The sequence below is a fragment of the Maniola hyperantus genome, chromosome 3, assembly GCF_902806685.2.
Source record: "Maniola hyperantus chromosome 3, iAphHyp1.2, whole genome shotgun sequence".
In the NCBI taxonomy this organism is placed as follows: Eukaryota; Metazoa; Arthropoda; class Insecta; order Lepidoptera; family Nymphalidae; genus Maniola; species Maniola hyperantus.
The window spans coordinates 15,683,427-15,698,609 of NC_048538.1; the positions used below are offsets into that span (position 1 = coordinate 15,683,427).

General features: G+C 37.9%; 2 protein-coding genes across 2 annotated transcripts in view; one reads left to right on the top strand and one right to left on the bottom strand.

Annotated features, from left to right (window-relative positions):
- Positions 1–15,183, top strand: part of Exn (Ephexin) — a 122,103-nt gene that overhangs the window by 87,815 nt on the left and 19,105 nt on the right. Inside the window, exons 10-11 of the mRNA XM_069509459.1 lie at positions 6,072–6,189; positions 10,579–10,723. Of these exons, the coding sequence (XP_069365560.1) occupies positions 6,072–6,189; positions 10,579–10,723 (263 nt within the window). The remainder of the gene's footprint in view (positions 1–6,071; positions 6,190–10,578; positions 10,724–15,183) is intronic.
- The window catches only part of loj (logjam), a 66,546-nt gene that overhangs the window by 26,127 nt on the left and 25,236 nt on the right, over positions 1–15,183 (bottom strand). The gene's annotated exons all lie outside the window — the stretch shown is intronic.

Here is a 15,183-nt window from a genome sequence, read left to right on the forward strand (position 1 = left end):
TCTGTCTGTCGGTCTGTCAAGAAACCTACAGGGTACCTCTCGTTGACCTAGAATCATGAAAGGCAGGTAGGCAGGTCTTATAACAGACATTCGGGGAAAAATCTGAAAACCGTGAATTTGTGGTTATATCGCACAAAAAAAAATTAAATTTTGCTCATGAACTAATAATTATTAGTATTTTCAATTTTCAAAGTAAGATAACTGTATCAAGTGGGGTATCATATGAAAGGTCTTCACTTGTGCATTGTAAAACAGATTTTATTTATTTTTATGCATTATAGTTTTTGAATTATCGTGCAAAATGTCGAAAAAATACAATAGTAGTAGGTACGGAACCCTCGTTGCGCGAGCCTGACTCGCACTTGGCCGGTTTTTGTATGGGTTACTTTCAGTTTCAGTTGACGTCTCTCCAATTGTTAACACATAAATGTTTAAATTATTTCCAATTAAAAGGGAAAATTGATATCGGGGACGAAGGCAGCGCTAAACTGAGGTCAGAACCTCTGTCCCTGGAAATAACTAATATAACAATTAATGAACTAACACGATGAGCATTAGGTACCTACGACTGTTATCAAAAAAAATTAAATTAATACGTTTTATGTAGAAAGGGCGAAATTCTCAACTTTTCAGTTGTTTTAAAAGTTAAATTACCTATTCTGTAACTTTTTCGTATAATGTCGATCGTCGATATTATATATTTTCGTGTACTTTAGTTTTAAGTATGGGTAGATACGTTCTTTTTTATTAACCTGTACTAATAAATTATAGCAATAAATACTTATAGTTGAATTTAATACTTTTCTTTTATTTTTCGTAATCTTTGCCCTCAACTAATTTATATTAAACAGTTTCTTTTCTAACTTGATAATGATGGCCGTAATTCTGTTTTACACTCTCTCTAAATTAAACTGCAGTACGCGGCAGAAAGTAATGTACATCGACATTTAGAAGGAGATTTGTAGAGCGTTGTCAATGTCATTGAGACCGACAAAGACAAAACGTCATATAGGTATGAATGACAGAGACAACGCTCTACAAAGCCGAAATGTCATTCTAAAGGCTGATGTACATTACTTTCTTCCGCGTAGGTACTGTAAAATGACAGATACGTATTGCTATCCTTTTTATAACGCTTCAGGCGGAAAGGGAGAGCACTAGATTTAGACCTGTCTATTTGGTTAAGTTTAGAGATTGTGTAAGTATAATATAATTAGCCATGTTATCTGTAGAGATATAAGCATGCGCTTGTATTATGTGTAAAATCATGCATCATCTGAAAAAAGCTTGCTGGTTTTTATTTTATTTTAAGACTTTGCTGCTAGGATTAGGGAAGGGACTGATTTTTTTATATTTTAACATTTTCGCCCTTTTTACAATAATGCCGGGATAGGTAATTTTTAATGAACGAGAATTCAGATTAGCAAATAATCTGAGAATGCGAATAAATAAATATTAGTTATTTGCAGTGGCATGAGGTGTGGTTGTGGTGTATACACTTCACGGCTTCGTGATTTTGTATTATATGTTTGCACTGTCTTTGTTCTTTACGTCTTGTTTGCCAGCAACATATAGTACGCGGCAGAAAGTAATGTACATCGATATTTAGAAGGAGATAGCAGATTTGTAGAGCGTTGGCCCTGTCATTGAGACCGACAAAATGTCATATGGTTATGAGTGACAGAGATAACGCTCTACAAAGCCGAAATGTCATTCTAAAGGCCGATGTACATTACTTTCTGCCGCGTACTGTACCTGCATTTATATATTCCTTTCTACTTTTGGGTTGTGGTGTAACTTTAATGGTCTTCGCACATTACACAGATACGATTCCGACTTCGCTAGGCGCCATTTCCACGGACGAGAGAATCGCGGCGATAGTCTCGCCGTGCCACCTAATGCGATACAACTCTTAGGGTGACTCTCCACTGAAGCGGAGCGGAGCGGAGATGTGTATAGTTGACCAATCAGAGATCAACACATCTCCGCTCCACTCCGCTTTAGTGGACAGGCATCCATATAAACCTATCTCCACAGGGCGATACTATTGCCGACGATAGTTGGTCGAACTCGTTGCGATTCCCTCGCCCGTGGGCATCTATCAGTAAAGTATGGACATGTAAGCTTGTAATTATGGGTCCATGTGATCAGGCGCTTACGAACCGAAAAGTGCAGCATTGGAAGACAACCCCCCCCCCCCCCCTCCCTCCCTCCCTTCCAAAATTAATCATCATCGTCGTTTGTCAGATGAATGAGAATCCTTTCCCCATAGCTTTTAACTGGCTGTAAGATGATAAAGATATCATTTGGACCATATTTGGTATAATCTCCATGATTCATTAAGTTTTATTGAACTTGGGCTATTTCCTTTATTAGATATTTTGATTTTTGATACCTTCTGTTTCCTTATTTGTTCCATCGAATCCGTAATCGTTCTATTGATTCTAAAGTGCCAAAATATTCAGTTATACTTACCATAATATTGACTACGCAAATTACATAAATTGACCTTGGCAACTGCCTTTCCAATTTACGACACCCATTTTGTTCATCGTGATCGTTTCCAATTAAAATATTAAATGTTACCGAATTTAGCCGTTAGCGGGCGGACGAGTTTGTAATTTTATTTTTATAAAATTAACAAATACAAAACTAAACTTAACAAAGGCGAACAGTTTTAGTGAATAAACGCAGTTTTTCGCAATAATTACTCGATACATTATTATTGGTGTTAATGAAAAACAAAATGCAGTTTTTATCGGTTTTTATTCGTACACAAAAACAAAAGTTTTAAAATCGGTGAGTGGATACAAAACATACCCATGTAAGTATAACAGTCATTTAAAAACAGACGGACGGACAGACAGTGTAATGGGCACAACATACACAAGCGCGCGCGCTGCCTATATTTTAGTTCCCTAATGTTATTGATTTTTTATCTATACCTAAACATCTAAAATCTAAATCCAGTGTTGGCGTTAACAGCTGTAACACAGTTTTTAACTAACACGGCTATTACCGTTTCCCTAAATTATAAGGTACCTACCCTTGTAGTAACATGAAAATAGTAAATAATATCAACAGTAGGTACAGTAACGAAACAAAAACAAAAACAGTAAGTAGGTAACCTGAACAAGTAGCAACAATAATATAGAAACAACAATTTTCCGCGCCAGATAATTGCTCCAACGTCCTTACTTCGTACATTTTTAGGGTTCCTTTTGAGGTCACTTTGTTGTCTGTCTGTCGGTCTGTCAAGAAACCTACAGGGTACTTCCCGTTGACTTAGAATCATGCAATTTGGCAGGTAGGTAGGTCTTATAGCAGACATAAGGGGAAAAATCTGAAAACCGTGAATACAAAAAAAAATTGTGGTCATGAACTAATAATTAGTATTTTCAACTTTCAAAGTAAGATACTATACCAAGTAAGGTTATGAAAGGGCTTTACCTGTGCATTCTAAAACAGATTTTTATTTATTTTTATGCATCATAGTTTTTGAATTATCGTGTGAAATGTCGAAAAAATACGACTGTAGCACGGAACCCTCGGTGCGCGAGTCTAACTCGCACTTGGCTGGTTTTTGCAATCACCGTGTAGGTAGCATTAGAGGTTTCTTTATTACTAATCGATTTTCAGTCATCCTTCGCGGTTAATACTCGCCACACGTTTATGTCTCTTATCTAATAATGGTGTTATTGTAATTGTTTTGCGCACACAACTTCCTTGTATTTCAAGTTAAACGCTTTTAAATGGGACGTAAGTTATCTTGTTTTTCTCATGTTGATATTTTATTTATGTTTGTAGGTACTTAGTTTTATTATAAGTCTGTTTGTTTAAATATCTAGTTTGCTTAATCATAAATTCTAGTCTATGTTAGACTTTAACACTGGAATTCATAGTCTAGAATTAGATAGAGGGGCTTCTTTAAGGCTACTTTAGGGGATCTGAATGGTCCCCGACATGTGTCATATTCAACCTTTATGAAATGCAATAAAATTGTGTTCACGAGCTCCCTGGGTTCGATTTAAAAATAGTTACGTATTGGGGTTTTCCTCAGAATAAATACCACTAGGCTATCACGGCTATATAGTTAGGTATCGTAGGTACCCATGTTTATTTGTTCGTACATTCTCATAGCCTAATAAATCCTAAAGGTGTTAGGTATGTAGACCAGAATCTCATGAAAAATACGGAAATGAAATTCCAAAGTTAGCAACACTGTACTCTGTGAATATCGTGAATATTGTTATAACTCCCGCAAATTGTTATTGCGCTGGAACCATGTCACATTAACATCGAAATGACGTCATTTTGACGTCAGCCGAAATAAAAATATACCATCAGCTCGAAACTTCAATTTAGTGCTGACGTTACTAAAATGGCGGCCACGCGCATTAGCAATTTGCAGGACTTACACATTTTTTTTAAAATAAATTTAGTGATTATGCCGAATTTGCCATGAGATTCTGGTCTTACTATAGAGCTCCTCTGCACGCCCTTGAGTGCCCACATCTGTGTCACAGCATGACTTAATAGCAACTTGTAGATAATAATGATTATGCAAAGTGTGCACGATGTTACAATCTGTGCACGGAAGCGTAGCATAAGCGAGCACAATGAACAAATGGTACACCCACACGAAGAATCGTCGTTTTGTTTATTTTGTGTACACTGAATGACTCCGAATGTAGGTCGCGGTTTGATCATTGACTGGTTAGTTACTAGGCACAATTTAAAAACTGATTAATCTTCAACTGAGGGTATATTTACGGGAAAAGAAGTGTCGCCAAGCGATTAAAGTGTTCTAAATCCGATGCCGCGAATCTGTTAGGGGTACCCATTTATGGTACGACTTAACACGGGAATACTGCCACAACCCTTTCAGGTAAACCCGCTTCCACCTTAGACTGCATCACCACCTGAAGTGATTGCAGTAAAGGAGCTACAGGAGATTTAAAAAAATACTTGAGATATTGTAAAACAGGGATCTTTTTGGCACCTAGGAGGCTGGGCTGGCCACTAAAACCAAACAATACCTATTTAAACTAACCACAACAACATTATACTGTATCTGTATTTCAAGGAACTTGTAGGTGTGACAAGATTTCCAAGTAGTATAGGTCGCGCTTTTCATTCAGAAAGAAGTCTTGGAATTAGAACTAGTATTATTAATTTTCGTGCAATTTTTTTGTCATTCACTGTACACAACTACACAGTTTATAAAGTAAACTAAATTGACAGGACCTACATATAGTTCCATCGTAGCCATAAGTTTCCGCCCGAAAAAGACAAGATTACTTATCTAGTCCTCTGAATTTAGTTTATTTTATGCACATGTTTGCACCATCAAAATTGTATAAACGAACAGTAATATCCTGATTTATGCGAAGGTTTTTATCCTCCCAAAGCATCTTTGCCTGCGAGGCTCATACTTTAAGCTATACCTATACCAATGCAAATTATGCAAGATTTCATTGGTCCCACTTTGATGGCTTTTCCACCAGAGATATGCGACGAGGCGTAGTGAGGAATGTGCCAATAGGCTTAATTACAAATCTAAAGCATTATCCAACTATGCATGGCCAAAGCGACTATGAAGCGGGAACATCGGGGCTCGCCTCCCACGATATTTAATGGTGCCATACACACATACCTACGTAACTACATCAATCCCGTAGGTGTGCACTGTGCACGTTGTAGATTCGCGTCGTGTACGCTCCCGCATTCCGCGTTCATGACGCGCACGTGTGGCTGTAGCTTCAGCTTTAGTTGTAGTCGACGCATTTTAAACTGAGTCGTCAAGTTATCTGTCTGTTTCGCTTGTACGTAAGTGCGAGCGAAACAGACGGATATCTCGACGACTCATTTTAAAATGCGTCGACTATTATAGTGCCAAATGGTAAGACGCTGCTCGTTATAAAAATATAGCGATCCTGTTGGTCCCTTGCTACTCGTCTTCGCTTAATCTTTGATGAAATTTACAGACTGAAAAGCCTATATTTGGGATATTGCTGTGTTTGCCTTTAATCATTGTTCGCTCTTTGTAACACAAGTTTCGTAACAAACAGAACTAAAGCGGCTGCTGCCGACGCTCTCGCGCAAAGAGAAGGGCGCGCGCACACGCACGTCGTGGTACGCAGAGTGCGGCGCGGACGCGGCGCCCGCGCAGACCTCCACTTCATCCTGGTGAGTTCTTTCAAATCACTAAGATTTTAGTGTTCCGTATATTCAGAAAAAAAAAGGAACCCTTATAGGATCACTTTTTTGTCTGTCAAGATCCGTCCATCCGTGGATGGTATGTTATTACCAGAGGTTCAACGAAGCCGTCTAGACAGAGCAATCGACAAGGGGTGACAAGCGACCCGAGATCTCCATAGTAATGTCGGGACATTTACCACGAGGTCAAAGGCACACATATACCGTGTCAAAGGCGTCCGACTAGTCTAGTTTTACTATGCGTATAGGGTATAGGGTACTTCCCGTTGACCTTGAATCATGAAATTTGGCACCTGCCAATGCAATGTCTTTTTTTAAAACTTATACATGGGTATAAATTTAAAAAAAGACATTGCATTGGCAGGTCTGATTGCAGCCAAGTATAGACTTGGCTGCAATCAGACCTGTTGAAAAGTGTCTTAGCACAAGTAAAGGAAAAATCCCGAAACCGCGAATTTGTAGTTACATCAATTTTTTTTATTGATATGATGTTCTTGAACGATACGAAACCACAGAGTAGACGGAACCCTTCGGTGAGAGTCCGACTTGCACTTGACCGGTTTTTTGTATATCCTTGTCTATTTGTGCTTTTATGCAATAAGCGGTAAAAAAAAATCTGGGGGAATTTATTCAAACATAAAATGTATAAGGGACATTATAGGGAGGGTCCATCTAGAGAATTCACGATCTCCCAGATCCTCATTGAGTTCTGTAGAGGCAACTAATTGTCGCAAAGGATGTGAGTTGATTGAGGATTGCTATCTGAGAGCGCAGTGAGCCAGTGACGCGGGCCTGACTCACGAGCCTGTTCTGTATCACCGTTATGACTTGCCGCAATTTATAAGCGATAGCGTCAATGGCACGGTACGAATCCGGAGGACTATGTCAATCTATGGTTCATATCTACAGAAGATATTCTGAAAAATAAACTTTCAATGCAATGTCAGAACAGGAAAGTTCATCTTTGATATTTTATTGATAGGTTTAGTTTTTAGTAATAGGAATTTTAGGAACAAAAATATACCAACGTTCGCGTCGTTTCATTTCTTTATATTATACTAGCTGATGCCCGCGACTTCTTCCGCGTGGATATAAGTTTTTAAATCCCTAAATTGGAATAAAAAGTAGCCTATGTCACTCTTAAGGTTTTTAGCTACCTATACCCATGCAAAAAATCATGTCGATCTGCTCTGTTGCGACGTGATTAAAGGACAAACTATCAAACCAATAAAGTAACTAAGAAACACACTTTTGCATTAATATTATGGGTAGTAAATCAATACGTTGATTATAATGCATTTCCTCTTGCATTTATTTCTGTAATTTTGTTAGATAATTTGCGATAAAATTAACTGTATTAGGTACCTAGATTCATTGTTCAACGTTATGGAAAACAAAGACGAACTTAATACCAATACTGTCGATTTCATGTACAATATTATGTAACATCAAAGTTATTCGCAGTAGTTTGTTGAACAATTCGACACTCAACGGCACGGCAACAAACCTCTAATTAAACTCCAAAAAGTTGATTGAAAGAAAACCGCTAGCTTTTATTAGTTGGACCACCAGCCGATTCAACTGGTACATTCAAGTATAACTACACGTATACCTACATGTTCGAATGGTCATCAGCCGTTTACGAATCCTCTCAGTAATATTCGTCGGTCAGTTTCGCGAGACTGTGACGAAAACGGTCCCAGATAACTGCTGGAAGTTTTCCTGCGGTTAACTTTAGGTTAACTGTGCTAATTTGACTAATAAATAATAGCTACAAGAACTCAAATCAAGGGATTTTAGAATTTTAAGGATTTTGAGGTGGTTAAAATTATCGTTAAAGTTTTTAAATTCAGTTCAGTTCGACTGGTGGCAGTTACTCGCAGTTTGGTTTTATGGAACACGTTTTTGCTCAGTACGAGAGATTACGAGAAAGACAAGGTCAGAACTGAACTATTATTGTTTAGTTATCTAAGTAGGTATTACTTAATAACACTAAGTACTGTTTTTTTTTTCTTTTGTCCTACATTGTTTTGTGTAAGAAAAACTTCTAGAAACGTGGGTTTGATGCATTCTCGACCAATGAGAAACGTGCAAAAAATATATGCAACATTTTTTTTTTTTTACCCTTAACCATTTAGTTATTGAGGCTTCTAATTATTATTATCGACAATATTTAATCCTTGAATTCGCATATTTTACGTAGTAGTAGGTAGTAGGTACCTACCAATTTAAATCTTGTTTATTTCTTTTTCATATTCCAATTTCTATTATTGCAATAATACACTTAGCATTCATCCTCATCATCATGATGATCGACCCATCACCGGCCCACTTCTCAGCACGGGTCTGCGCTCAGACTGAGAAAGGTTTAAGCCGTAGTCCACCACGCTGGCCTAGTACGAATTGACGGACTTCACACAACTTTAAGAATTTTATAGAGAACTGTGTGGTATGCAGGTTTCCTCACGATGTGATTTTTAACTTCAACTCCGAAAAGTTAGAGGTGCGGGACCGAACCTCAGACCTCCCGAGTAGAAGACCAGTACGTCTTAACCAACAGGTTATCACCTCTTACGCACTGAGCTTTAATTATTGCAATAAATTATGCTAATGCTAAGTAAAATAATAAAACTTTCCTTTCAGACTTTCATTATTCTTTCATATTTTTTAAATCTTTTAAACCATATTGCATGTTTCTCTTTGCGGGTTATTAACTTTACGTTACGTTGCATCGTACTTATGTTTATATTGTCACATCATTTCTTATTAATTAATGCGAAGAAACTGGTTTTGTCGAAACCGTTGCGTGCTACGTAAAAAAATCTTCAACAAGTCCTGAAAATTCAACGTGAATTTTGTCTCATGTTTTAAGACCAGTGATTTTAAAGGCGTAATACAATAAGCTAAGCCGGAGCATGGTTCTTTGAGGCATAAAAATATCCAAGATTTTTCTAAAAGGGACCATATCACGAAATAAATAGTAGTTCTACGCACAGAAGGCTCACTCAAAAGAACGTAAGAAAATTCCTAAAGTGCTAAACAACAAGTCTTAGTTACGTAAGTACATACTTGAGGTATCATTGTACGTACATTATCGAGGACTTCTTTCCTCTTACTGTAAATACTCAAATCTTAATGTACTCCTAACAGCGTTCGTGTCTAGGTGTATGGTAGAGTAATTTAAAGACAGCCATACTATTGCCTGACACTCTGCCACAAGTCGCTAAAACCACAGTACTTTTTAGGTACAGAAAGCTTGCGCCGTAAAGACGTTAAAGTTAACTTAGGACACCAATAAAGTGCAATTCAGCTCGCACAGGACTGCGGCCTAAAATTTAACAAACACCTCTTTCTATCGCGAGAGCCATCGAAGGGGCGCGCCTTACTCTGCGCCGGGCTGCTAAAACTTGTTTACAAGAGAAGAGAGAACTATGGTAAAATAAAAGCCAATATTGCATAACAAGCACAAGTTTCATGCCACAGCCCAGGGGCTTGCCATATAGGTAGCATGTCTTTAAATCCCATGTAATAAAATAGTTCTGACATGGAGTCTCTTATCAGGAATTATAAGGACATGTCGTTGATACTGCGACTTTCTCGGTGACTTTCTTTGACCCACAGCGGGATGTCATGGTTGTCACATCACCACAATAAACGCATAAATCAAACGCACCCAGCTCCATGTGCGGTGAGTTGCGTTTCCGGATCGCACGTAAAGATAATCTTGGACCCTAGAGTACCTATTGAATAAACTCAAGTTCTGTTATGTAAACGGTAAACCCAATGATGTTTTACCATAAACATGTTTACGTTCATATTACAGTGCCACTAACTTATCTGGGCAACTGATCGACGTGATTTTTGCATGGGTATAGTTTAAGACCTGGAGAGTGACATAGGCTACTTTTTATCCCGGAAAATCAAAGAGTTCCCTCGGGATTTTTATAAACCTAAATCCACGCGTACGAAGTCGAGGGCATCACCTAGTGGCGTATAAAATTCGTGTTCGGTGATCTATAAGACAGAAGATACAAAATGCACGAGAGTAGAAGAGATAGCGCTCTATAGAATGTGACGGTAAATGGTTGTGATTTGACCTAACCATGCTTGACATGGGTATATATTCTTGATTGCTGTATACTATAGGCATACCAAGTTAAACCGTTGAAAAGTGGACATAAGTCAAGAGCGAATAGGCATCTTCTAGGTTAACGCGCTCCATTATTGTGTACTAGACCGATGCCCGCGACTTCGTTCGCGTGGATTTAGGTTTTTAAAAATCCCGTAGGAACTCTTCAATTTTCCGGTATAAAAATTAACCTTTGTCACATAATATAAATAATTTATCTTTTCCTTCAGGTATGCAGAAGCAGGCCTGTACCAAGCAGGGAACATCTCGACATCATCAGGCGCATCCTCGGGCTCGCACCCCGCGTCGCCGCTGCCACACTCGCTGTTTACCCACGAGCCGCTCTACCAGTTCTACAACGCCGCTAAAGTTGAGGTAATTCATCCTTTCCATAACTACCTATAATATAAGAAGAAGTTAGTATAGCTCTCTTTCTGTTACGTTATCCCATACAAATGATAGTGTGATGAACATTTGTTCACACTGTTTCACATCAGAAAACATGGTTCCGTTTGTGACTGGTTGGTGACATAAAATGGTTAGCGCCCACTGAGATTTTTGTCTCTATCCAATAGATACCCCATGCTGGTACGTAGAAAACTAGAATACCATTACTAGCATGCTTTAGTTACTTTTTTGTTCAGAATCAGAAACTATACTATATATAAATTTTTTAGTGATAAGTTTTTCTGTAGGTATGTATATTGTATATACTATATATAGTTTTTTTTTGTATTGACCTGTAAATTTAAAAAAAAAAAAGATTCCGACGAATTGAGAACCTCCTCCTTTTTTTGAAGTCGGTTAATAAACAAATTAAAGGAAATAATTCCACATTGTTAAAAAAAGAAAAATAAGAAACTATACCTATTTGATGACAGTTTAAATAAATTTTTCTTCGTTTATAGGCACCTATTACCTACGTAAGCAATAATATCAGGGTGACCGATATAGACCGAGCGGAAAACGACTTTCCTTATATTAGAACCTTGACAGCAGAATAGTCCCTGACCTGTTGAGTTTTGCGATACACAAAAAGTACGCTAAGGCCATAACAATATAAATAAACTAAATAATTGTTTGTTGACTACTAAATAAATATAAGGTACAAGGTGTTTACTATTATAACAAAAACCCGGGGAGAAAGTATTAATCTTTAATTTGCTCATAAACTTTCTAACAACACCTTTTAACAAAACTTTTTATCTATATAGAAACAAAAACGTCTTTGACATTACATTCACAGAATATATTATTCGGACGGCGCTGCCTACTGTGGTAGCGGGTAACTTTGGTATAATTTGCTGAATCTCATTTCAACATGCCGACCACCAAGAACAGAATGTTCTTTCTCTAAGAGAAAAACTACCTCTTAACCTAATTTCACAATTTAAGATAACAGACAATTAAAAAGATAAAATCTGGATCTAATCTGAAGTAGGTAAAATACACAATTTAGAAGTAGGTCTCTTGATGAGAGACTTATTACATTTAAGTGTCACGACTCTAGTAACCTTATCCAAACCAGGATGTTTCTCTATGACCTTGCCTAATAACCACCGTGCTGGAGGTAAGTTATCTTCTTTAACTAAGACTATGTCTCCGATTTTGGGTTCAGGTGTTTGGAATGCCCATTTATAGCGTTGCATTAAATAAGCTAAATATTCGTGAGACCAACGACGCCAAAAGTTCTGTATCATACGCTGTGTCACCTGCCACCTTCTTAAACTATTTACATTAGACATTTCATAATTTGTATCAGAAACTGTTACCAAGGGTTCACCAATGAGAAAATGACCTGGCGTGAGTGGCATTGGATCATCCAAATTGTCTGTGATTTGAGATAACGGCCGTGAATTAAGACATGCTTCAATTTGTATAGTCACTGTTGATAATTCTTCATAAGTGAGCGTTGAGTCCCCAATGACACGCTTTAAGTGAAATTTCGTGGATTTGACTCCCGCTTCCCATAATCCACCGAAATTTGGTGCGTGTGCAGGAATGAAATGCCATGTAACTCTGTTATTATTCAACCAATTTCTTATGTCTACTGCAACTGATGATTGTTCTGCTATAATCATTGTATGTAGGTCTTTAGATGCTATAACAAAATTTCCCCCATTATCGCTCCAAATTTGACTGCAATGCCCGCGACGAGCGACAAATCTTTTAAATCCGGCAATGAAACTTTCCGATGTCATATCGCTGATGATTTCTAAATGTATGGCCTTGGTTGCCATGCATACAAATAGACAAATGTAACCTTTGTAGGACCGATTACCTCGACCCTTGGATACTCTGATATTTAGTGGACCAGCAAAATCAACACCACTATGAAGAAATGGTCGAGTGGGTGTTACACGAGAAGATGGTAGTTGCCCCATTAATTGATTTCTTGTATGAGCTGCATGGCGCACACACGTGACACACCTTCGAACATGAAATTTGACTGAGGTTTTTGCTGAAATTATCCAGTACTTCGACCTTAAATAATTTAACATTAAAGCTGGGCCACCGTGTAACGTTTTTATGTGAGCATCACCGATAAGCAGCTGAGTAAAGTGACTCTTTTTAGGAATAATAATGGGGTGCTTCATATGTTCACTGACAGTTGAATGTTGAATTCTACCGCCGACTTTAAGGATACCGTTTTGATCAATGAATGGATTTAATGCTTTTAATTTACTTTTGCTATTCACATTTCCTGTCTTCGATAGCTTTTCAAAATCTTGCCTAAATTCTTTTCTTTGACAATGCTTTATACATATATTTAATGCTTCATCTAGTTTCCGACTGGTTAAATATACGTTGGATTTCTTTTTTTCTCCTGCTGTTTTTCTTAAGTTTAAGAATCTTCTGCAATATGCAATTACTCTTATCAATTTTTGTAGTGATGAAAACTTTGTCCAAATTTCATCCTCATCTATACTTGTCACCAAATGTGCTTTTATTGCCCTTTTCTCTAGATCGGTGCTAATGTCTCTTGGTTTGGAGTATTCAATTATTTGAGTCTTTAACAAGGATGGGCCTTCCTTCCACAGTTTACTGTGTGCTAGCTCGGTTGGAATCATTCCCCTTGAGGCTATATCTGCTGGATTTTGTGATGTTGGAATATGAGCCCACTGAGTGTTGTCCAAAATGGACAAGATTTCCGATACTCTATTTCCAACAAATGTATTCCAGCGGCTGGGGTGACTGCCAAGCCATGAGAGTACTACGGTTGAATCTGTCCAAGCGTGAAGCTGTAGTTTAGGGATGATCAAGACCTCTGAAACTTCTCTTATCAATTTAGCTAGAAGAACTGCTCCACAAAGCTCCAAACGCGGGACTGAGACTTGCTTTACAGGCGCCACCTTCGTTCTTGCGGCGATTAAACTAGTCTTAACATTACCTTCTTTGTCAACTACTCTGAGATACACGACAGCTGCATAAGCAATCGTTGATGCATCACAAAACCCATGAATTTCTACAGACATATCGGATGATTTCGTCCAAATCCATCTAGGAAATTGAACTTCGCTAATTTGTAATAAATTCTCACGGTAAGTTGTCCAAGTTTTTAGTAGCTTGTTTGGCAATTCTTCGTCCCATTCAATTCCAGATAACCATAAAGTCTGAATAAATGTCTTTGCCTCGATTATCACAGGAGCTACCCAACCTAAAGGATCGAAGAGCCGAGAAATGTCTGAAATTACCTTGCGTTTGGTAACAGGGGTTTGCAAAGGGGGAAGTTGAACGGAGTACTTAAATGCATCATGAGTTCTGTTCCATGTCAATCCTAAAATCTTTAATATTTCATCTGTTTTAATGTCTACTTCCTTATCTTCGATTTTCCCTGCCATTATCTTTTTAGCTAAAGTTTCATCATTTGTGACCCATTTCTGTAACTGAAAGCCACCTTTAGCCATTAGCCGTGTCATTTCTTTATATAGTTGAATACCTTCTTCCACTGTTTCACACCCTGTCATTAGATCATCCACGTAATAATCTGACTTCGTTTTAACAGATGCTGTAGGATAATTTGCTCCTTCATCAATTGCCAGCTGTTGCAGCGTCTTTACAGCTAGATACGGAGCTGCAGCTGTTCCAAACGTAACTCTTACTAACTTGTAATCTTCAATTTCAGATTGTGGATTGTCACGCCAAACTATTCTTTGAAAATTTGTGTCTTCTTCTGCAATCTTAACTTGTCTATACATTTTCACTAAATCTGCTATAAGGCAGATAGGATGACATCGCCACCTCATTATAATATGTCTCAGATCTGGTTGTAACTTTGGACCCACCATTAATGAATCATTAAGAGATACGTTGTTGGCGTATTTACACGACGCATCGAACACTATTCTGACCTTGGTAGTACTTTTATCTTCTCGTATCACTGCATGGTGCGGTAGATAAACAGCCTCTGCATCTTTTGGGTCTTCATCATGCTGAACACGTATCATGTGATCAAGATCCAAGTATTCGTGAATTACTTCCGAATATTTAGTTTTTACTTCGGGATTTTTCTCAAACTTTCTTTCCAACATTTGAAAACGTTTAATGGCAATGTCTCTGGAGTTCCCATATTTGCATTGCGGATCCTCATCTCGAAAAGGTAGTCGTACAATGTACCGACCGTCTTTGTCTCTTTTAGTACTTCTTTCGTAAAATTGTTCACATTGTTCTTCTTCCGGAGTTAAAATATTCTTCTTAAAAAAAGAATGTTCTGTTTCAAGTTCCCAAAATTTTTTAAGCACGTCGTTTTCATCCATGTGCGTAGTGACCGTGATATGATGACAGCTAATTGAATTACCTCGTGAATCAGTTTGCCCTGAGAGGATCCATCCAAA